Consider the following 23,209-nt stretch of genomic DNA (forward strand, 5'->3'; position numbering starts at 1 on the left):
GTCTTTTTTGGGCCCGATGTCCAGTGGGGTGCGGTGTCACAATTTGAGGCCGTCCTCTCCATCTTCCTGTCCGTGCTTCTCCCACCCCTACTCGTTGGTGGACACCACTGCTTATGTATATGTATATACATGTATATTTCGTTCTCCCCCTTCACTCACTCTCTCTCATGTAGTGCTCTTTTTTCTTTCCTGCTTCTCGCGGTCGTTGCCGGCGGTGTGCAAGACACGTTCTGCACTGCTCCCGTATGGAGGGGCGGTGCAAGGCGAATAAAAGTGTCCGTCCCGTGCACTAGTGGCTACTCCAGTTGAAATAGACACGTGTGGCGCGCTGTCCTACATCACACCTTGTGTTTTACGCTGTGCTTTTTGCATGACGTCGACCATCACAGCCGTGAACCAGACGCAGAGTCTGGCGGCAATTCGAAACTTTGTGCGCGCCTCGGTCTCGTGTATCACCTATGCGCGGGGGCTCTGCAGCGACAATGCCTTTGAGCAGCGCCCGTTTCTTGGTCTTCCACTCCGCCAGCTCATACCATCCACCACCGAGTCCATCACAATCTCGGAGTGGATTGAGAAGGGCGCCTTCGACGCACTAAACCGCAACTATCTAAAAGAGATGTCCCTGTGCGTATACGACGCGGCGTGCCGCGAGCTGCTTGAGAGCTACTGCTTCGGCTTCAATTACACTGGCGACGGAGAGCGGGCGCAGATGACGCTCAACGCCTCACAAACCATTGCAGATGGTGCCAACACGGCGGCAGTCTCGCAGAGAAGCGGCGGCGCTGCCGGAATACCCGCATATCGCAAGCGACGGTGCACAAAGCAAGAGGTTCAGCACCTCCTCACCTCAATCCTGGAGCGGCTGATGGATGTGGTGGAGAGTCTGCCGCCGCTGCTCTCTGAGCGTGTTCTCACGATGCGCCTCACCTACTACGACGAGGTGACCCCAGCTTCCTACGAGCCTCCGTGTTTTGCACCGGCCAGCGAGCATATGGCCAGACTTTACCAGAACGAGGTGAGACATCACGTGCACATCGGCTCCATGGACACGAGCCACCACCTCTTCTCGGTCGCCATCCGCCACCCGCTACTGCAGCAGATTCACAGGCAGGTGGCAGGCAGGACGACGTCGGCAGCGGCAGCAGCGACAGGAAGAGCACCCCTTGTTGTGGGCAAAAGCGCTGAGGTCTCGACGCCGTCTGACCCACTTCGCTCCGGATGGGAGAGCAGCTTCTCGTCAGATCCGCCGGTGGCGAGCGCCGTGGCAGCAACCGGCGCCACAGTCACGCAGGGCGTGGTGGCAAACCACGTCTCATGCGGACGTCCCCTTTGCGGCGATGGAGAGTGCGCCGCGTTCGATGCTGAGCGTGCTGGGGAAGAGAACGCTGCTTGCTCCTCGCTCGGTGAGGTGGGCCGTGGCGGTGCTGTCGCAGCTTGCACCAGCGAGACGCTGCGACCCTGCGAGGTGGCGAAGCTGGACGGCCTCTACCGCTTATTGGAGAAAAGCACGTCCGGCGGCGAGCACCGTTTGCTACGGCCGGCGGAGCTGACTTACCTGCTGTTTGCCGCGTTCGTCTTGACAAAGGCGCCCAGCGCACGTGGTGGTCGTGGAGAATTGAGGACTGACGAAGTAGAGGCCTATCGTGCGCTACACTGCCCTGTCGACGTTTCTGCCAAGACAGTTCTGCTCGTCCTTCAGCGGCTGAGCACGGAGAATTTCCTGGAGCCCTGCAACGCCCGCGGCGCTTCGGCTCCGAAGAAGCCGAGGGTGCAGGAAGAGCGCACACCCATCCCCGCAATCAGAGAGTGGCTGGTGCCAGATCCGCCCGCATCGCTTCTCCAGCAACTCATGCAGGTCGATGCGTTGACAGAGCTGCTGACGCATGAGTCGCACCTCATCCTGCAGGAGCTCTCTGTGTACCTGACGCGAGAGGAGTGGAGAAGGGCTCCACGGGCGATGACTGCCAAGGCGAATGCGGGCCGCATAAGCACCACTGGTGGGAGTGGAAAGCGGCGGTCGTCCCGGTGAGGGCTCTCCTTGCGCGTTGTGATGCCTGTGGCTACACCGGGTAGATGTCGTGGCCCTCTGCTGTCTCGAGGGGCGCTCTACTGACGTTTTTTGTTTGCTTTCTCCGTCGCTGTTCTGCTCCTGCTGCTTACGTTCCGCTGCTGCACTACCTCTCAAGCAACCGAACTCGGTGACTCATGTCACCCATCGTCGTACATGTCAAGCTGACACCCTATACTCATTCTTGTATATAGAGAGGTGGGGGAAGGGCGGAGCAAAGGGCCACTGGTGTTTCGTTACGGCGCTGCTTTTGTGGTTAGTCTGTCGCTGTCCCTATCGCTGGCGCAAACTGGCAATGCCGGTCCACCTGCAGCCGCGAAGCTGCTTGGTGCCCTCCCTTGCCATCCCCCCTCTCACTGTCTATCATCACTCCTGCTTCGCCTCCCTCCTGTGTTGTGCCTTTTTTGACCACCCTACCTCCACGTCGCCGATTGCGCCCATAAATGTTTTGCGGCGCTACCCACACCTTTTCATAATGCTGCCCTCGTCTTCTCTGCCATCACCGCAATCCCCGCACGCGCAGCCGTGGCACGGTAGGCAGAAGAAAGGAAGGTGAAAGCACTGCTTCTTCTCATCTCCAGCTACTCGCAAAGCGTCTTGAAGCCTCTCAACGGTGCCGCTGGGTGTGCGCGTGCGTGTGCCTCCCACCTCCATCTTCGTCCCTCTATCCCTCCGACCCCTACTCCTCTCGATATACGCCGTGCCACCTTCCATCCGAAAAAGAGGGCCACAGACGCCTATAGGTGCTTCTGTTTTGTGTGATCTTGACGCGTGTTTGTACACGTGCGTTAGCCGTCACGGGAGCGAGGCAAGCGGGTGGCTTTTCGCGGTGAACGTCCGTCTTTTTATAGTACTTTCTTTGATCTAGGTGTCTCCTTTAGAAGCTATCACGGGAACTGCCTCCCTCCCTCTCTTCCCAACACCACCACCGTCCTCCTTTTCATTCACGCCCTTAGCGCCTTTCGACACCGTCTGTGCTAGGATAGACGGCGCTGCTGCCGGTCGCCTTTTCTGTTCCAGTCTTTCTCTCTCTCTATCCCCCTAGTTCTTGTCCTTTTGGTAGTCTGTGCTTAGGATTGCTGTCGCCTGCTCGTCTCCCTCCGCTCTCCATCTCGGCGGCCCTCTTGTCTGGAGCTGCATACGAGTCCAACGTAGCCACGCGACCGCATATCTTAGTTTTCCATTGCCGTTCTTCACCCTGTAGCACGCCGCACCTTGTCTGCTCCGCCACTTTTAAAGTTTTTTTTTTACTCGTGCGCACCTATCGGGTTTTTCGCGCTTTCCTGTAGTCTCGCTTGCATAGTGCCGCGTGACTTCTCTTAGATCGGCGCATAGCGGGTGAATATGCACCATTTGACTGCGAACTCTTTCTGCTGTTTCTAGTAGCCCAATGTTCCGCTCTGCGTCAACTTCGCCTCAGACTCTGGCGCTGCTCGCGCGCTCCGCCGGTGCCGCCGTCGGCTCCGCAGCCGCCAGCAGCTCCGCGTATGTGACGGCTCGACGCGGGTACCACGGCTTTCAATTCGCTAGTTTTCATGGTTGGACGCTGCCGTACGGAGGCAAGTCGACCCGTGTCACGAAGGAGGAGTTGGAGCACCAGCGCTTCTTCACGGAGCGACCGCGCGAGAAGTGGGACTACCACCGCGTCGACGAGAACATCAACTCCCAGTCCGAGTTCCGCAGTCAGGAAGGACGTGAGCAGTTCTACCAAGGCTCGCGCGAGGACAACTCGACCATGAGCCACGGCAGCCTGCACACGCCGCACAAGTACCGTTTGTACGAGTACTTTGACGAGTACACAAAGCCTGGGGTGGACAGAAAGGTAGCCGCTGCGTACGCGGTGAAGGAACAATGGGACGCGGAGGAGTTCTACTACCCCGGCGAGGCGTGGCAACGCAACCGCCCTGGCTTTCGTAGTGTGCCCAAGGAATTGCTGAACCGACAGACCTGGTACCACTGGTCGCACGCGCTGACCAAGTGGGACGAGATCCAGCCTACTATCCGTACTCGCTCCTGGAACCCAGACTGGCCCCCGCCGGGGTATGAGGTGCCGAAGTTGCAGTGCAAGAAGGAGTTCTACTTTGGCATGGAAGAGGAGGGTCTCGTTTCGGAGGTGGAGCGGTACAGCTGGTTCCGCTCGTGGAGCGACAACAACATGCGTGTTGGTTGGCGCGAGATTCCGTTGTTCATTATCCTTTTTGGCACTCTCTACTTTTTTGCCCGCAACGCCATGTCGGTGACCGCGATGCGGGCGATGAGTAGCAACATGTACTACCCAGGGCGCACCATGATCCGTCCATTCGGCGTGCCAAAGGACTGGGAGACGGAGTGCTTCTGGTGGCAAAGACCGCTCGAGGAGTTCCCGAACCAGGACCAGGTGTGGTACTGGAACCAGGCGCGCTTTGGTTACATCAACTACATCAAGCAACGCGACGCTCGCGAGAAGGCCGTGGCCGACGCGGAGGCACCTGCTGCGGAGTAGTCGTGGCTTGACCGAGGGCCCCACAGATGCACGCGTTCTTTCTGCGAGCCCTTATCAGCACTAAGTGTGTGGTAGGGTGCGTATCATGGTCTGAGAGAGTCGGCACCAGCGCCCAAAGTACTGTGTAGGTGTGCTGTTGGGGTTAAAGGGATGTATCGCGAATCTCTTCTACAATTGGACGTGTACGTTTGTGTTTGTTGGGGAAGGGGAGTACCTGGGTGAGCGACGGCTGCACAGACGTGGCTTTTTTCCTGCCTCGTTGCCCATCGTTGGCGACGCCCCATGCCTTTCCTTCTCACCTTTTTTCTTGCCTCTAGCGTGTTGTTCTGATGGCTGACCGGGTGTTCACTCTCTCTCATCTTCTCTCTCCGTATCGTCATCTCTGTCGGCGCATGCTTCTTTTGTTTCGCCTGTGCGTGTGTCTTGTTCTTTCGTGTGCGACGTGCTGCGCGCGCAGTGATCCACAAGGAAACGGGACCTTCAATGGACCAGCGTTCAAGTTTTGCCATTCTGCCACCCGCGACGTGCAGTCCTGCTTCGATTGGGTTGTACGAAGGTTGTCCGACCCAGTTTTCCGTATGCGCTGGCTCTTTCTCTCTGGCATGTTATTCAAACACACATACGCTGACGACGCTCTCGCCAGACGGAATGCTACTCCGGCCTCCTCAGACGATTCACGGAAGGTCTGCGTGCTCATCCAAGTGCTGCAGTGTACATGTGTGTGCCCATGCGTTGCCTGTTGACCGTCTCTCTCTTGCTCTCTCAACCTTGTCCTGTCACTGCCTCTCTGCGCTTCATACGTGGCGCGCAACAGGCCTACGGCACACCGCACATCTCCCCTCTCTGGCAGCCACAAGGTCTGCGTATAACGGTGGCGATCAACTCTCGCTAGGCAGCGGATGGGTGGAGGAGACATAAGACCCTCGTCGGCCGGTCGCACCTGCACGCACGCCCTCACCTACAATGAGGTACTGGCGCTCACGCCATGAGCAAGGAGGCCGATGGGATGGCTTCTCGCTATTGCTCGTCCTGGGGGTGCTGCTGCTACTCTCAGCGAGTTTGAAAGGTGGGTTGGCGCAAACAGGCAAACACGGTGACGGAGCCGTCGGACCGTTTGGCCCGCTAGTGTACACCTTTACGACGATGCAGTCGTACCAACGTCATCTGACCCTCAGCTCAAACCCTGTCGTCGTGTTCATCGTTGAACATCAAGCCACCGCGGTGGCAAACGTTTGGGCTCCACTGCTGAAGAGCGTCTCGAAGGGATTCGATTCATTTGGAATTGAGGTAGCGCACGCCTCCACGTCGTCGGAAATCGGGCAACAGCTGCTGGAAGTCATGAACGCCGGCAGTGGCCCCATCATCCTATTCTTTCAAGGCGTCGGCGACACGCCGGCTGAGGGTGGCAAGGCATTGAAAATGCCCATAGCTTATGAGGGCAACATCGATATAGTGCACATCATATCGTGGGGTCTGTCATGCATCTCCTCGTCGGTCACGCATCGGGTGCACAACGACGTCGATCTCGCCCGCTTCTTTGCTCAGTACCCGAAGTACCCCGCGCTCCCGCATGTGCTGTACTTTCCCTCCACGAGCTACACCCCAGGCGGCTACCTCGCCTTGAGTCAACACTTTGCCCTCGATGCTGTGTTCGGTGTCGTGCCGAATGCGTTCACGGCACCTAACGCGACTCTCGTTGCACAGCGGTATAACATCAGTAGCAAAGACGAACTACCTGTCCTACTAGTGCTTCACAGGTCCGGAGCGGACGATGGCGGCGGCGCCGGTGAGTCCGACCGCGTAGTTCGAATGCCGACAACGCTCACCTCGCTCTCTTATCGGGAGGCGCTGGCGTTTCTGTCGACGCACATCACGGACACTGTCGCGGCACTCGTGGCGAAGGCACAGTCTACGCGAAATCAGCACTTCTTCGAAGTAGCAGAAAGCCGCCGCGTGTACATGATGGAACAGCTGATTGAGCGGCAGCTTGATATTGTGAAGGAGGAGCGGCTGCAGATGGCACGTGAGCCGGTTCTTGTGAAGGAGCAAGCTGTCTGGGCGAAGGAGTGCATGCAACTGCCCAAGAAGCACCGCTGCCTTGCTGCCTTTGTCGACTCCACGCACGATCCGGCGGCAAAGGACAACGCTATAAAGGTACTTTCGCTTGTCTCCGTCAAGCTACTGGAAATAATGGGGCGTGAGGCGCAAAAGGTGTCGCTCGTCGTTGTCGACCGGGAAGGTAGCGATGCCGTTCGCGAGTACTTCGACGTGGGCCACAACGGCTTCCCTGATGTACTTTTCCTTTCCTTGGACCGTCCCGCCAAGTACTACAACTTTGTCGGCACCTTCTCCGCCGAGGGCGTGACGCAGTTTGTGGCGTCTCATGACGCGCACCTCACACAAAACGACGTGCGAGGCGGACACACCTTCATCCCGCGTATGGTGCCGAGGCTGGAGGAGGCGGTAGCGGTGCCTAGCAGCGGCCATGAGGATGAAGACGACTTGTAAAATGGGCGTGTGCGAGGTGTCTGTGTATTCTGTGTTTCTCCTCCGCTGCTCACGCGCCGTTCTCCGTGAACACAACGGACGAGAAGGTCGGTCGCCGCGTTTTCTTCCCGGGTCGGGTGTGCGTCTCTTTTACGTCCCCCTCCCCTACCTTTCTCTACGTCCAGGCTCCCCCTGCTGCGGCTGTTGTGTGTGCCTGCCAGTGGTGGGGTGTAAGGCGCCGTGTGTTGGGGCTGGGCCGCTCTCTTATTATTTGCCTTTTGAATGCCTTCTTTCTCCTCTCCTCCTCTCTCCCTCTTCCGTTATCTCCTCGTCGGCGCCCCGCCGTGTGTTCAACACTGAGCGGATGGTGCGTGAAAGGGGCGGGAGGAGGGAGGGAGGGAACCTGAGGAAGACGCGTGTGACGGGATATCGGTGACATACCTCGCATGGAGCGGGGGAGGGAAACCCGGAGCAAACAAATATATAGAGCGAGAGGAAACGAAGACAGGTGCGTGAGGGTAAAGAACTTCCTGCAGCGACGGCACCAGCTCTCGAGTCTCGCGGTCGCAGAAACAACAGTTTACTGACGCATGTCGCTCTCTTCTTCCATGGATCCCTCGGCCAGCTGTTTGTGCTCCCCCCCCCTCAAGCGATAGGGGAAGGGATGGTCGTGTCGTCGATTTCTTCTCGTTGGCATGCACAAGTGTGCATATGCCCAGTATACCAGTAGCCGCGTGGAATACCACCAACCTCGTCTCTCGTACTCAGCACCGCCAACGCAACGCCACCGCTACTCGGGGTCATGTGACTGCCATAATCGCCCTCCTTGACTTTATTCTCCTACCCGCTCACACTTCCTCCTCACCTCCACCCGCTGCGGCTCATTCGGCCCTCGCTCCTTCGACCTTCTTGTTGGTGGCCCGCTGCAGGACCGCGATTTATGTGTTCAAGGCTACTCTAACTACACGAAACGCAACAGCGAGAAAGAGTCCGCACGACTGTACCGCCAACTACTCACGCTATCCATCCTGGGTGCACCCACCACATGCAGCAGTCGCCCTGATGTAGGTACTTTGGTCTTGTTCGTCACCTTTCCATCCTCTTTTTCCTGTGTATTCCTCTCGCATCCTCTACCAGTAACCCCTCTGCAATGCTTCGTTGCACCCCCTCTGCGCTCTTCAAGTCGCTTGCCGTGTGGGGCGGCGGCACGATGGGCAGCGGTATCGCGCAGATCACAGCTCAGGCGGCTGTCCCGGTGACTGTGGTGGAGGTCTCGCAGGCGCGGCTGGACGCGTCGCGGAAGGCAATCGAGACGTCCTTGCTGCGCATCGCCAACAAGAAGTGCGACGGGGATCAGGAAAAGATGAAGGCATTCGTGGACACGGTGCTTTCTCACGTCACGTTCACGACGGACGAGGCTGCGGCTGCTGGCGACGCGGATCTGATCATCGAGGCGATTGTGGAGAACATCGGCGCAAAGAAGGAGCTCTTCGGCCGCCTGGACAAAATGGCGCCGAAGTCGACGGTGTTCTGCTCGAACACGTCGTCTCTGAGCATCACGGAGATGGCGTCTGCGACGACACGAAAGGATCGATTCGCCGGCTTGCACTTCTTCTCGCCGGTGCCGATGATGAAACTGCTCGAGGTGGTGCGCACAGAGGAGGTGAGTCCAGCCATCATCGAGCAGCTGACCGCCTTCGGCAAAAGGGTGGGGAAGATTCCTGTTGTTGCGAAGGACACGGAGGGCTTCATCGTGAACCGCCTTCTCGTGCCCTATCAAATGGAGGCGTGCAGACTGGTGGAGCGTGGCGTCGCGACCTTCCAGGATGTGGACACTGCTATGAAGTTCGGCTGCGGCTACCCGATGGGACCGTTTGAACTCTGTGACAGCGTTGGCATCGACGTTATCAAGTTCATTGTCGACGGCTGGCATGCACAGTACCCCAACGAGCCGCTCTTCAAGCCCTCGCCCCTAATCAACGAACGGGTTGCCGCTGGCAAGCTGGGTAAGAAGACTGGCGAGGGCTACTACAAGTACGACAGCAAGGGCCGCAAAATCGAATCCTGAAAGACGGATCTTCCCTCCACGCATTACACACTCTCCTGAGGCCCCGGCGCAGCCTTCTTCATACGTGCCGCAAGCACTGTTCTTGTTTTTTTATTTCTGCCGCGTGTGGAGCCGTCAAGAGCAAGGATGCAAGACAAGCAGACCCTATGGGTCCCGTTTTGTTTTTCTATTGATGCAACGCATTCCTTTGTGTGCCTTACGAGGTGGGACGGATGATGTGGTCTGGTGGTTTTATCGAGGTTCTCCTCACGAGGTCGTGCTAGCTGCGTTCCATACACAATCGCCCTGCCCTCTTCTGTGTTCATCGCGGATGCAGGGTGCACGAGGGGCGTCGCTGTAAACATGCGATTCGGCTCTGCTTTAGTGTAAGCTGCACCGCTTGCTTTCTTTTCCTCCCGTTTTTTTTCGAGAACACGGAAGAGCCTGTGCAAAGCAGCAACCTCGATGGCACCACGCGCTCACGTCAAAGTTTAGTCCTTCCCGGACGAGGATGCGGCATCGTATGTGTGCGTGTGTGTCCCCATGCGCCGTTTCCTTGAGCATGATGTATGTGTCGGTCTTCCTATCTGCATCTCTCTCGTTTTTTTTCCTTTTCGTCCTTTGGCGCATTTGTACCCCCTGAAGACGGGGGAAACCGCAACGCAGTATCACCGAGATTGGTATCCACTCTGTGTGAGCCATCCAGGAGCCTGCAGCTTTCCCGCAGGTGCGATTGCGGACTCTTGGTGTTGGCGGGCAGCTCTGCGCTGTTCCTGTCGAAGAAAGACGGGAGGTCATGATCCCATGCGTACCAGCTCACTAGGAACCGTGTCGAAGGTTCAGCAAACATTCCCCCCAAAACAAAATTCATACCAATTCGCCTCAATATGCGTGTGTGCGAGACACGCGGCATACCTTCTCCATCCGACCGTGTTGGGCTTTCATAGGGCAGGGATGCCGGAGGCGTGATGAGAGCACCCCTGACTTCCACCACCGGGTCCCCCAGAGTCCAATGGGAAGCGTCGCCGCGCGCCATGTGCTGACATGCCGCGTGCTGAGGCGACTGAGAGGGAGGAGGCATGGCACACAGGCGGGATGTGCAAGGACGCACAGGGCCCTGGCCTGCGGCTGGTGGCTTTCCTCCCTGGGCGTGTCCTGCAGTGCACCTGGATTACCCCCCCCCCCCCCGGCCCTCGCCCTCGAGCATATTACCCTGGACGCGTCCCGCTTTGGAGCAAAGGCACACAGTCCATGCCGCGTCTCCGTCTTCTGCCGGCTCGACGCATGGCACCATTTGCGGGCAGGACGACTCCTCCGCGGCGAGGAAGATGTGGCTGTGGTGCAACAGGAGTAGGTGCGCTGTGGTTGCGTGTGCGTATGCTTTTGCGGACCGATTCACTTCGCAGAACGGACACGTCGAGAGGTGAAAGCAGAGAGCATCGTCTTCGGCGCTCGACCTCGTTTGTGAGTATCCTCTCTGTCTCCCTGGCTTGCGTATCTGCATGTGCATCGTGTCTCTCTCGTTCTCGCTGCTCCGCTGTTTGTGCGCCAGCAACGTTTCGTTCTTCGTAACCTCGTCGTCGTTCTCATGCATTGGTCTGCGTCGTCTCCCACTCTCTCCCTATCTGTTCCCCCTCAACTCAACCGCGCACTCCGCGACTCTCCCTATACATCTCTACCAGAGCAGCACCGGGTTTGGATGTGTGGTACCTTGCGCTTCCTCTGCGTGTTGCCCCGTACCTCCCTGCGCCTGTAGCGGAGAACCAAAAAAGGGTTTGGCGGGCCCTTTGCTTCCTTGCGCGTCTGCTTCACTCCTCGGTTATCCGCCGCCTTCCCTGTCATCTAGCGACACACTTTTCCCTTTGTACAGAAATGACGGAGTACGCTGGGAGCCAGACCACAAGGCAGGCTCAATCGGTGAAATCGACCCCGCTGGCAAATCAGACGAGGGTGAGTATGCCCGCGGCCACCGCGCTGCCGTCAACGAGTGACATAGAAATGTATCCCAGAGCGCTCCCGCCCCTCGCGCGGAACGGGGCATGGAGCGACAACAACACGGCATGCAGCGCCCAGTACAATGTCGACCCTTCCGCAGCGGGGAATGTGAGCACAACCACCGCCACGGGCGCAGCGTTCCCGGATTCATCTTCCCCTTCGACACGCACCAATAGAGACCCGTCCCGCGGCCCGTTGCGGCTAGGCGTCAGTGACCCTGCGCCTTCTCCGTTGACGTCAACAGCCTCCCCTAACACAGCACCGGCTCTATCGGGGCAGCAGGTCCTTCACTTCCCTCGTAAACCAGCCGGTAGCACCGGTGCTCCCCGCATGCCCATCGGTCTCACAAGTGTGAGCCTGAAGAACCCCGAGGAAAATGACACGTGCCCACAGTTGCAAAGCACAGGTCAAGGCGACGAAGCCGCCCGGCGGTCCAGCCAAAAGGCATGCAATCCTGCTCCTACGGAAGATTACGTCCATAAGTGCGCCGATTGTCGGCCGCCACTCACTGCCGAGCAGCGTCCGCGGGGGCGTGAGTCGACGGCTGCCCTACATGCGCCGCCGTCCCGGTCCGATAACACAGAGGTCGATTTTCTGGCGCGGCAGTTCGTGCAGCGCACCGTTCTTTGGTCGTCCATGTGCAACTGTGTCTCTCAACGTGAGTCGCCCGCGCATCGTAATCGTGATGAATTGGTCAAGTCAACGCTGCGAAACGTCAGCGTGGGCGCGGGAAGCAGCGCTTGCTTGCACGAAGTGACCGCGAGCGTACCAGTCTTCAGTAAGACCGCAGGGGCTTCCAGCCGCTCATGTGTGGGGGTCGTAAACTCTACAAGCGTGCACAGTTCACATCGCGATGAAACGGACAACGGGGCTCTAGGTGACTCCCCCTCTACCCATGCAGACAACCCTGCCTTATCGACTCGCGAGACGTTCCCGATCCCTCGCTGCTGCCCCGATGACTTACTGCGAGGTGACGACAAGATTTGGGCCCCTGGCAAGCCGCTGCGTATCGCGTACGTTACCTGGAACATGGCTAGCAGGAGGCCACGCACCGGCGAGATCTCCGCCTACTGTATCTACCCAAACGCACACTTGGTGGTGGTCGGCACCCAGGAGAACGGCCCCTATGTGAGCTCGAACGAGCACCAGCGCCGGTGGACAAAAATCGTTTCGCAGGTCTGTCTTGGTGGACAGTACGAGCTGGTCGGCAAGCACCATATGTGGGCGGTGCAAATGCTCGTTTTTGCTCGCCGCCGCGATGTGGCCCACTACATATCACGGGCACACGCGTCACACGTGAAGACAGGGGTGCTGAACGGCCTGGGTGGGAACAAGGGTGGCGTTGCCGTGGGGCTGGTCTTATCTCTGACGCCTAAAGACGCAGCGCCCCCGCATCGTGCGAAAGCACACCTCACCACCGCTTCTGTTCCGCAGACTCTACCGCTGAAGAGTAAGACGGCCTGGTCACGGGTGATGCCGATGAAGCGAGCGGCAACCACCCCTCAAAATCTGGACAGCTCAATGGTAGCGGGCAGAGAAAGTAGCGCTGCTTTCATGATGTCGAAATCCTCCGCGAACCGCAGCGTTGAAATACCTCCAGCCCTGACGAGCGATCCGTACATGCTACACGACGCTGATGACGAATATGGCGAGCTGCTGCATAAGCGCAGCTTTCCAGATGGCAACAGCACAGGCAACTTCTTTTTCGACAACAGCGACACTGTCGTAGACAATGACGGGGCCTTTTCGCCTGCCGAGGTGATAAGCCGCAACACCTCGTCTGACCTGACAACTGAGCACGGCGATGACGACCACTCTGACTGCCACACACAGCGCTCCGAGAACGGCATGGATCGGCATGAACGTTGTGGCGGTGACGACGACGCTTCGAGTGACGGTAAACCAGATCGTGTCACGCCAAATTACATGACGCTGCTGTTCATCACCGCGCACCTGACGGCGCACCAAGGCGCTGTCAGCAACCGCAATAAGGACTACCGGCAGATTGTCTACGGCCTGCAGCTGGGCGGCCGCGGCCCGCATCGTAAGTTCTTCAAGCTGCTGCTGGGTCGGAAGAAAGTGCTGGAGGGTGACGATGAGGAGGCAAGCGATGAGGACGACGAGGCTGATTGTTGGGAGGACAACAGCCCTGAAGAGGGTGTGACGCCTTTAAGACTCCCTGCTGTGTCTGGAGTGGAGCAGAAGCGAAAGACGCGTCGCGACGTGACAGAGGAATTCGACCTCACCTTGTTCGGCGGCGACCTGAACTACCGCATTAACGGCACGCGCAAGGCCATCGAGTACGTCATCCAGCACCACAGCAACATTCGATCTATCCTGATCAACAATGACCAGCTGAGCCTTGAGCGGGCCCGCGGGAAGGTGTTTCAAGGATTCCAGGAAGGTAACCTTCTCTTCCGTCCAACGTACAAGTACGAAGTATCGGCCGGCGGCGGCGTTACCCTCAACGAGTACAACTTTTCACACAAGAAGAACCGCATGCCGGCCTACTGTGACCGGATTTTGTACAAGAAAAGGATTACCTCCGCCGCCCGCCGTGTCGCCATTCGGCTCTACACAGACGTTCCGAATGTCCGTTCGAGCGACCACCGTCCCGTCGTGGCCCTCTTCGACGTCGGCACGCGGGCCTACACTGACTGATGCAATGGGTAGGCGTAGACACTTGCTTCGAAGCACCTCTTGTGTAGGCAAGGGTGTATCTTCCTTGAATGTATTTTCTTCTCTGGCCTATGTGCGTGCTGGTGACCGCCTCACTTTTCTTTGCTCTGTCGCACATCTGCTAGTCCAATCCCCTCAGCGCGGGTGCGCGTTGGTTGTGCCTACACACATATACAGGGCGGCGGCGGCAGTGCTTGTGTGTGTGTGCTTCTCTCTGCCGTAGATAATTGGATGCGCCTCCTCTCCCTCCCGTCTTTCCTTTCTTCGTTTTCGCTGTTGTGTTGTCTCTTTTGGTGCCTTCGCCATTTTGTTTGTTTCTGCTCACCTTTTTTTTCTTTGACATTCGTCTTTCCTTTTGCTTGTCTTCCCCTTCAGTCTCTCATCTCTGCTCTGGGGGGATGTGGAGGTTACGTTTGATGACCGTAGTAGTTTTGTTTGTGTGGGGGAGGGAGGAGCAGGTGGAGGAGGAGGAAAGGCTCTGATCCACACGTCTCTCACTCTATGTCCATGAGATGCCGTGGAGCAGGGCGGCACCTTTTTTTTGCCGTCGGATGCAGGGGATGTGACTGGGCTCCGTGGTGCTCGAAGCATGAACAAGCACGGTGACGGCTGTGCGGCTCGAAAGCAACACGAAAGAGGGCAGGAATGCACTTTGATCCTTCTTGCGTGGCGAGGGCGCAACGTGATGCTTCTGCTGCTTTGTGCTGTATGCCGCCAGCTGTCACGGTTGCCTACGCGAAGGCGCCTCCTCTTCTCTCCCCTTTTTGCCCTCATGACGTGATTGGCAAGCTCTGCGCGCAGAACTTGGTCGTGGCCGCAACTCGTCTTTCTCTTGCTGAGCATACCCGTGTACAGTGAACCAAGCGTCTCTTCTGGTGAAGCACGTGCACGCCTCCCATTTACTTCCTGCTTCTCTCTTTTTTTTGCTTTTTTTCTGTCGCCGGGCTACAAGATGTGTGGACTGTAAAGGGGCATGTTTGCGCAGCTTGGCTTGCCCTTCCCTCCCTTTTGTTCTCTATTTTATGTGGATCTCGCCACAGTGCCGGCGCTGGTGGTTCCGTTTGGTATCATACTGAGCAGTTCAATGGTCGTTGCCGTTCTCTCTACGTGGACTGCGCTGTCGAAAGGAAGAAGCTGGAGGGACTGACGAGCGCATCACTCGTGTGTTTTCGAATGTTTGTTGTACATTTTTTGGCGCGCGAATAGACGGCGACAGAGGGCGACTGAATAATCTCCAAAATAGAACCGAAAATCGTCTGCGAAGATATAAGGGCGAAAGTCAGCCCATGTAGTGGGTGACAGTGTGCTGAACACGCCTATAGACGCCTCGGTGCGGTTGGCGGTCTAGGTTTGGTGTTCGTTGTTAAGTGAGTGGAAGGGCCAACAATCGGGCTTGGGTAACGTGAGCTCTTTCTGGTTGTTGTTAGCATGGTTATTAGTATCATGCTTCTTGTCCTTCTGGGTGTCCTTCGTGATCGTCTTTCTTTTTTGTTTCTTTTTTTGATGCTGCTGTCCTCCCTACTTCACCCACCTATCCACACTCTCCACTCTCCCTCTCTCTCTCTCTGCGGGGGCAATCTCACTTACTTGTTTGCTTCATGCATGCCTCGACGTGCTGCTGCTTCGTCTTCTTCCGCACTCACCAACGTCTTTGCGACATCTCTCCGTCGCGCACACGTGTAGATGAACTCGCACAAACAGAAGCGCACCCGCTCCAAGCGCCTCATTCGGCCCCACAGCACGTCCACCACCACACACCACTCTCCAGCTCTTCTTTCCCAAATCACTACTCCAGCTTCTGCGTCACGGATGCGCTTTGTCCGCCCCGCCACACACGCGGCGCCGCACGGCCGCGGCTGGTACGAGGCAATCCCAGAGCGTCTGAAGGTGACAATCGACGACTACTTCAGCGAGGCCACGCACTGCTACGACAATGAGGGGAAGGAGTGCGCTCGCATGACGTGCTTGATTGCTCCGCACGCCGGTATGAGCTACTCCGGCCGCACCGCCGCTGAGGCCTTCGCGGTTTTTCGTGAATACCTCTACGCAAAAGGGTCCAAAGGCTGCGAACTGGAGCGCATCTTTATCCTTGGGCCGTCGCATACAAAAGGCTTTGAAGGGTGCGAGCTCTCCGCCGCCAGTGCGTACGAGACGCCATTTGGATCGTTGAAGGTGGACACAGCTGCCGTGGATCTTGTGATAACGGATTTGCGCAAGGCAGGCGTGGGGGCGGCCACGGCGTCTCGCCGCACGGACGAGGCGGAGCACTCGATCGAGATGGAGACTCCTTACCTCTCCCACATTCTTCACTACCCGCCAACGACGACCGGCGCGCCGGCGCAGCCGGCAGCGGGGCGCGTCTCAATCGTGCCCATTATCGTTGGCTGGACCACCAGGCAGGACGAAAAGGCCATTTACGACGTGCTCAAGCCGTACATGGACGATGCTCGCAATTTCTTCATCTTCAGCTCTGATTTCTGCCACTGGGGCGAGCGCTTCTCGTACACGTACCACTACAAGCGCTCCGAGTATCCGCATATCGGCGACTCTATCATCGCCATGGACCACGCCGCCATGGAGCTGCTGGAGAAGCGCGACTTGGAGAAGTGGTATGCCTACCTGCAGATCACCAAGAACACAATATGCGGACGAGCGCCGATTAGCATTGGCATGCAGCGCTGGGCAAATGAGGTGAACAAGGCGCAGGTGAAGTTTGTGCACTACTCGCAGTCGAACAAGTGCAAGGACGCAGACGACTCATCTGTGAGCTACGCCGCTGCCATCATTATGGAGTAGATGGTGCACCCCACCCCATGTAGGCCTTGTGATACCGTTCCATCCTGTTGAAGAACGGCGGGGATGAACAAAAAAAAGAAGCCGCCGAACAACCGTGTCGTGCTACACGTATAATATATATATATATATTCTCCTGCTTGTCAGGAGGGCGCTTCTCCTTTTTTGGTGTTTCGCCCTCATTCCAGTCTTTTCTTTGGCCTCCTGTTTGACCCTTCTGCTTTTTTCTTTGCTTTTTTTTTCGTGTGCCTTCATACGCTTTATGTGCGCTTGTGCGTGCGTGTGTGTGTGTGTGTGTGTGCCTGTCTGCTTGCCATAGTCGCACGCCCTGCACACACACCTATTCCACTGACTGCGGGCATCCGTTTGCTCCGCCATTTGGCTGTATCAAGTCCCTCACTCGTTTTTTTCTATTTGTATTGCCTCACCTTACCTACCGTGACGCTGTGCATCGATGCTGCATATCGCTGCAGGACTTGATTTTATTTTGGCTTCGCTGCCACAGCACACACAACATGCTGCGCCTCCCGCTCTAACTGAGAAAGGTGGGCGAGACGAAAAGAAATCCCTCTACTTTCTCGGGTTCTCTACGTCCATATAGCTGCGCCTGCTATACACTCTCACTCTTTGAATTATGTATGTGTGTGCTTGCTGCTGTCATTCTTTTGACCTCTGATGGCCAGTGGAGCGGGGGAGGGGGCGCCGCGTCGTGGCACCAGGATCCAGGCACCCACGCACAGTGTGTATATGCGGACGCCAAGCAGCCCGTCACCCCCCTCCCCCTGTGTCCCTGTTACCCCCGATCAACTTATGGCGGCGACAGGGCCAAGCACCTACGGCGTCAGGTGGTGTGCGTGTGTGTTGGGGGAGGGGGTCTGCGTCACTCCGGGGGAGCGGAAGTGGTGAGAAGAGTTCGGGACACAGGCCGTGCTGGGGGTGACCCAGTCGGGTCATTGCAGCAACGTGTGTATACCGCTGCTGCGCACCGGGCTGATGGGAGCCTCTGAGCGGCCGGGTCAGAGTGGCGTTGAGTGTTTGCTGTATGGCTAAACGGACGCACCGAAAGCAAAAAGAAAAACAACTGAAGCCTTCGTTGTGCGCTGGCGTCCGTAGAGGGGGTGGGTGCCTTGAGCGGATAGCGGTCATGGTACCGAGGCAGCCAACCGACTTGGCTGGCAGGGTGCTTGATGAGACTTCGCAGAAGGGAAAGTCTCGTTTCGCGTATCGCTCTTTTCGTGGCCGTTCTGGTGGCCTGTGGTCTCGCGCGTGCTCTCAGTGCAGATGTCCGTGCGCAAGTGCATCATTACCTTCTCCGTGCTCTACCACCCCTAGTCCTTTTTTTTGTCTCCTTATTCTTTGTGGTGATTCTTCGTTCTCCGCATACTTTGCGTGCCGCTATACTCCCATTTTGTTGTTGTTGCTTTGGTGATGGTGGTAGTTGGGGGCTCCTTCTCGGTCTCTGTCCATCGATCTTGCTTGCTTTTTGCCAGCTTTGCAAGAGCACAGATTCACAAGCACTCAAGCACAAGGCGCCTTTTGTGTGTGTGTGTGTGTCCGTGCATCGTCATCGTCCTGTCGTTCTGCTTCACGCGTTCTGGCCTTTCTTCTTCCTCTGTCTCTCTCATTTTTTCCTTATTCGTCGCTTGTTCTCTCTCCCCCTTTATGCTAGCCATTTTCTCTCTTGCACACTCTAAATGGTAACGCCTGCACTGCAAGAGCGCGATGAAGACCCACCGTCGCCATGCAACCGTCGAGGAGGTGGTCGACCCCTCTCCGTTTGACTACACCCTCCTGAGCCACCTCTACGTGCATTCCGATGGAACGGATGTGATCGACTTCAGCGGCCTCGCTCCAGGAAGAGAGAGTCGATGTCGTGTGAACTCCTTCTTCAAGAACCGCAGCTTCGTTCCAGGGGTGACGGAGGTGGAGCCTGAGACTGTTGGGTCGTACTTGCACTTGCGCATCGATGAGAACGATGGGAATACAGTGGACGCCTCGGAGTGCAGCAAGATCCCTGGTGCACACACCACAGCGCCCCCGAGAGGCGGGTCAGCCCCTGCTTCGAACCTGGTTCGCATCGAGGACAGTGCGGAGCACTGGTGGCTCATGTGCCAGGCCACAGAGGACACTGCACCGTACGCGCGGCTCTTCAACGGGGCAGGGGATCTTCTCAGCTACCTAGAGCACCACAACCTTCAGCTGCCTACAGGCACGAGCTGGGTGAGCGACCCGTCAACTGACGCAGGGTTGCCGCACGGAGGACAGCCTCAGCCGTACCACGACAGCAGCAACAGTGTTACCGGCAGCACCACACCCGTGCTGCCGCTGACGAAGTGGCTGGACATCCAGATTGACCGCTCGAACTCGCGCAGTGCGGAGCGAGTCACCCAACTCCTGAATCGCTTGCCGATTTCGCAAGAAACCAAGGACAGCTGTTTGTACCTGTCCACGGTCGATTCAATCGACATTAGCGTGCTGACCACTGGTGAAGTCTCCAGCACCATGTCCGACTATGTTTTCCTCAACGTGATGTGCACGCCTGTGGTGGAAAATGATGCGAACGGCGCCGGCGCCGCGCCTGCCACCACCGCGTCGGACGAAAAGAGGTCCCTGCATAAACCGGACGGTGGAAAATTTGGCGTCTCTAGCACGGACAAGAAAAAAGGACCGGCAAAGTCGGGAAAGACACGAAAGCGTGGTGGCGCCCACATTCCGTCACAGGGGACCCTCTCCACCACGCGAAGTGTGATGGAGATGCGCTTCGAGGCGGTGCGCACTGGCGCGCCGCGCTCCTCCGTGCCCGAGCCTGTTGCTGTGGCGGTCATCGTCTTCGCGGACTGGATGTTCACTATACATGAGAAGCCGTTTGCGGAGATGGACGACATGTTGCGCATGGTGCAGCTACACTGTGCGCCATCAGAGGTGACTACCTCACATCTGCGCTATGCCCCTGCCCTGTCACCAACAATGCAGCGCCGCTTCACTGCGCCGTTCGCGATGAGTGTTCTCCTGCAAATTGTGGTGGGACATCACCTCGACAGCATCACCCTCGCCAAGGCGGTCGACGCGCTTGGTGAGTGTGTCTTCGACGTCAGGGAACGGAAGAAGGACCAGGATGCCGTCTTGAAGCACATCACTGCCGTTCGGCGCTGTTTTGGGGAGTGCGGCACCGAAACAGCCCGGCGTGAGGTGCTCTTCGCGTCTCTGCTGCAGCCCATGTTTGCAGACCGGTTCTTTGTGGCTGATCCTACCATTCGCCGCGAACTGGAAAATGCCCAGGCGCATTTGCGGCACTTCCAGCGAGACATTGCGGATTGCCGCGACACGGTCGCCCTCTCGAACTGGCATAACAATGTCGCCATTCAGTGGGTGCTGCTGCGCCGCGGTAATCGAGCTCTTCGCATGATTCTTCTCCTCGCGCAAATGACAAACATCATGCAGCCAATCGTGATTGTGCAGACGCTCTACGCTATGAACGTCCCGTTGCCATTTGAGGCGGAAGGTGACCCACCACACACGACGCTGGCGCCCTTTTTTGTCTTGGCCGCCATCTTCTTCATCTACTGCTGTCTCACTGTTGGGTCCATTCGACGGACGGTTGTTCGAAAGTCCTTCGAGACACGTCTACTGGCCTAAGCGCACCAACATACGAGGAGCAGGTGTAACCCGTAAAATATTTTGACTGTCCATCACGATAACCCTATCCCTCATAAGGCAAGTAGCAAGGAGGAGTGACAGAAGAAATGGAGGTGGTGGGGGGGTGACCGGGAAGAAGAACAGAGGAGGGTGGACGAAAAACGACAGTAGTTGCGTATTGCGGATGGTGAGTCGAAAATAGGGGCGGCGAGACCGTCACGCATACGGGCGTCACACGATCTGTCTTCTCAAACCAAGACCGCGGTTTACACATCCATGAAAAGTGGCATATGACAAGAGCGCGAGCGCTGGTCATCATTACATATCTTTTGCTCCCTCTTACTCTCTCTTTGTATGTTCATCCCTACAAGGGTGTGCTCCTTTACCGCCTGTCCTAAGGTACTCTTCTTTTATCTCACGTCACTTCCGTAACGTCGTAGGCTTGTTTGGGTGTTGTTGCGTCCTTGCCATCCTCATCATCAGCGCTACGTTTTTTTTTTCTATTTTGTTTTGTTACGGCACGAAAAAATTGACCTCTCTCTATATATATTTGTTTTGTGTTCAAAACACTCATGTGCAAGCCACGGGTGCACAAAAGCACCACCGGACGATCGACGAGGAGGAGGAGTGGGGAAAGCCAGAAACGAACGGAACAGAAACCACTGGAGCTTGCCACGTATGCAAAGCGACGGTGTGTCTTTTTTTGTGTGTGTGTGTGCGCGTGGACGTCGACGGGTAACTGAAATGTGGGCAAGGCCACCGAAGGAATAGAAAAAAGAGAAACACACACGAAAAAAAAAGAAAAGTGGCAGGGGAGGGGGGCTTGTAGGCGTGCAGGCACGCCCTTTGGAAGGACTCGAGTGCTAAGAGACAGGAAAGTCAAACCCTCACATGCCTCCGCGGCATGAATCTATTCCAACTCCCCAAGCCCAGCACAGGTCAACTAGCCTCCTCTCCCAAGATCCACGATGAAAGGCGCACCAGCGGCGGTCTACTCGACCATGACAGCTCCCTCGGTCTTCTTAGTCATTTTTCCTGTCGACTGCTCTTTGATCCTCTACTGCGCCTTTTTTTTACTGTAGAGGTCAGCGGCTTCACCTTTCTTCGACGGCGCGCGTCTCCAGTCTGTGCGAGTCTGCGTTGTCGCTATAGTTCCTGTCGCTCCTGGCCAGCTTTTACAAACATTTCTCAGTTACCTATCGACGGCGCATAGACATTCCCTGTGTACATTGGCACAGGCGCACGCATAGACGAATATACGTACATTTTTGAGAGGCGCACGTTCTCTTTTCAGTGCTTCTCTTCAAGGCCTCCCGCACACACGTGCCAAGGCTCCCCTTCACGCGTTGGCGCTCGCCTCAGCTACCTCATCTCCGTCTCTTCGACTGTGCCGCCTGCCAAGATAGAAAACGCTCGCCTTGAGCTTGACGACGATCAACAATGCTGTGCCGTTCGCGAGCGACCTTCCCCAGGGCGGCGGTGGCGTTCTTTAACATGAAGCACTTTCAGACCAAAAAGAAGTACAACCTTACTCCCCAGAACATTTATGAGACGTTCTCCACCGTGCTGTCGCCCCGTGACCGACTGCTGCGTCAGTCTGTCTCCGGCGGCGGCGGGTCTCGTGTACTGGTGCTGGATGCCCAGCAACGGGTGAAGGGGGTTTACTTGCCCGTCTTTTGCATGCCGCACCCTTCCACCATCACAAACGGCAGCAACTCCCTGGGTGTGGCAGTCTCTGACTACACGCGTTTCATTGAGGCGACGTCAGCAATGCACAAGGCAGGCGGCGGCGGCACTGCGTCCACGTTGCCGACGGTGCTAGTGGTACTGTCGCATCCGCAAGGACTGGCCTATGGCACCTTTCGAGCCGACGGTATACCAGGTGTTCCAATGAAGAATCTTGCACTGGCGCCAACTCTTGTCAATGCGAGGGCACAGCAGAAGTCGACGAACATCGCCTCCACACCTCTCCGGACCTCTGGGTTGGGTACGGTGATTCCGCTGCTGAACGTTTCCCATGGTCGTGTAGATGTCATCCGCGACATCTATAAGGAGCTGAATGAGTGCGAGCGCGTTGCAGCGCTGAAGGCCTGCTCCACCTTCGTGTGGGCTCAAAAGGACAACACGTCATCGACGACCTTTGAAACGGCCCAATCCTCTGAGCGATACTGGGAACGTGCAAAAAGAGACGGTGACGCCGCAATGGCGCCGCCGCCGGGTGCTATCTCGTTTCTGGACCGCCGCTGGGTCTTGGTAACGGACGTTGCCCTTCACCCCGATACCGGCGTAGGCCTTTACGCGCGCGATCCCGCCACAGGCGATCGCATCGTGAATGCGACTGGGGTGCAGTCTGCCCTTTGCAGAGGACTGCTCTTGCTCGATCACGTTCCCCGCACCGCGGCGGAGACAGGAACAGCCAATACCGACACGCGTACAAGTGGATGATGCTGGCTGCTCGAGACCACCGTTCTCACACCGCCCCCAGCCAAGCACTCTTCGTCGAACATGCCCAAACGTCGTCAAAATCGGCTTCCATGCGCAACGCACGGGAACGCACGCAGCCCGTGCATGTGCTGTTGCGTGACGTTCGAAGGTGGTTCTCTGTTTCTGTTCAGGAACGTCGCACCCAACCAAGAGGAGATCGTCAGTCACTCGAGTTGAATGGCCTTTGGTGGCATAGCTGAGCGCACTTCTTCACAGGAGCAACCAGGATGTTTGGCGGCTCACAGAAGGGGAAAAGCATCAGAAAGTGTGAGGAGTGCTCACTCCATCAAAAACAAGTACCAAAGGATCACATCGAAATATGAGCAACAGAGACAAGAGGACGGTGCGCTTGCGTGTGTGTGAGGGGAGGGGGAAGGGGAGGGGGGCGGAGGCGGGGCGTACTGTTGAAACATGAGGCCACCGCGGGTTTGCCACGTCGCAAGAAAATGCTGCGCACAATATTTGACAGCGACACGGGAGAGGGCGGGGGGTCGTCCGCGTGGAGATGGTCCATGCTGCTAAAAAAGCAGAAAGTTAT

The 23,209-nt window shown here is 57.2% G+C and overlaps 8 protein-coding genes across 8 annotated transcripts; all 8 read left to right on the plus strand.

Moving 5' to 3' along the window:
• Positions 1-370: 370 nt before the first annotated feature.
• LMXM_36_1110 (conserved hypothetical protein) lies at positions 371-2,029 on the plus strand (the record flags this gene model as incomplete). Its single annotated transcript, XM_003874407.1, has 1 exon — positions 371-2,029. The coding sequence occupies one exon, from the start codon at positions 371-373 to the stop codon at positions 2,027-2,029; it is 1,659 nt and encodes a 552-aa protein (XP_003874456.1).
• A 1,429-nt stretch (positions 2,030-3,458) lies between these two features.
• On the plus strand, positions 3,459-4,550 carry LMXM_36_1120 (conserved hypothetical protein; the record flags this gene model as incomplete). Its single annotated transcript, XM_003874408.1, has 1 exon — positions 3,459-4,550. The coding sequence occupies one exon, from the start codon at positions 3,459-3,461 to the stop codon at positions 4,548-4,550; it is 1,092 nt and encodes a 363-aa protein (XP_003874457.1).
• A 1,143-nt stretch (positions 4,551-5,693) lies between these two features.
• On the plus strand, positions 5,694-7,058 carry LMXM_36_1130 (hypothetical protein, unknown function; the record flags this gene model as incomplete). The annotated part of the gene is made up of 1 exon (XM_003874409.1): positions 5,694-7,058. The coding sequence occupies one exon, from the start codon at positions 5,694-5,696 to the stop codon at positions 7,056-7,058; it is 1,365 nt and encodes a 454-aa protein (XP_003874458.1).
• A 1,129-nt stretch (positions 7,059-8,187) lies between these two features.
• LMXM_36_1140 (short chain 3-hydroxyacyl-CoA dehydrogenase,putative) lies at positions 8,188-9,105 on the plus strand (the record flags this gene model as incomplete). The annotated part of the gene is made up of 1 exon (XM_003874410.1): positions 8,188-9,105. One exon carries the CDS (start codon positions 8,188-8,190, stop codon positions 9,103-9,105), a length of 918 nt encoding a protein of 305 aa, XP_003874459.1.
• A 1,851-nt stretch (positions 9,106-10,956) lies between these two features.
• LMXM_36_1150 (putative endonuclease/exonuclease/phosphatase) lies at positions 10,957-13,740 on the plus strand (the record flags this gene model as incomplete). The annotated part of the gene is made up of 1 exon (XM_003874411.1): positions 10,957-13,740. One exon carries the CDS (start codon positions 10,957-10,959, stop codon positions 13,738-13,740), a length of 2,784 nt encoding a protein of 927 aa, XP_003874460.1.
• A 1,701-nt stretch (positions 13,741-15,441) lies between these two features.
• Positions 15,442-16,554, plus strand: LMXM_36_1160 (conserved hypothetical protein; the record flags this gene model as incomplete). Its single annotated transcript, XM_003874412.1, has 1 exon — positions 15,442-16,554. One exon carries the CDS (start codon positions 15,442-15,444, stop codon positions 16,552-16,554), a length of 1,113 nt encoding a protein of 370 aa, XP_003874461.1.
• A 1,719-nt stretch (positions 16,555-18,273) lies between these two features.
• Positions 18,274-20,187, plus strand: LMXM_36_1170 (conserved hypothetical protein; the record flags this gene model as incomplete). Its single annotated transcript, XM_003874413.1, has 1 exon — positions 18,274-20,187. The coding sequence occupies one exon, from the start codon at positions 18,274-18,276 to the stop codon at positions 20,185-20,187; it is 1,914 nt and encodes a 637-aa protein (XP_003874462.1).
• A 1,440-nt stretch (positions 20,188-21,627) lies between these two features.
• Positions 21,628-22,632, plus strand: LMXM_36_1180 (conserved hypothetical protein; the record flags this gene model as incomplete). The annotated part of the gene is made up of 1 exon (XM_003874414.1): positions 21,628-22,632. One exon carries the CDS (start codon positions 21,628-21,630, stop codon positions 22,630-22,632), a length of 1,005 nt encoding a protein of 334 aa, XP_003874463.1.
• Positions 22,633-23,209: the final 577 nt, after the last annotated feature.

This window comes from Leishmania mexicana, chromosome 20 (assembly GCF_000234665.1).
Source record: "Leishmania mexicana MHOM/GT/2001/U1103 complete genome, chromosome 20".
Lineage (NCBI taxonomy): Eukaryota > Euglenozoa > Kinetoplastea > Trypanosomatida > Trypanosomatidae > Leishmania > Leishmania mexicana.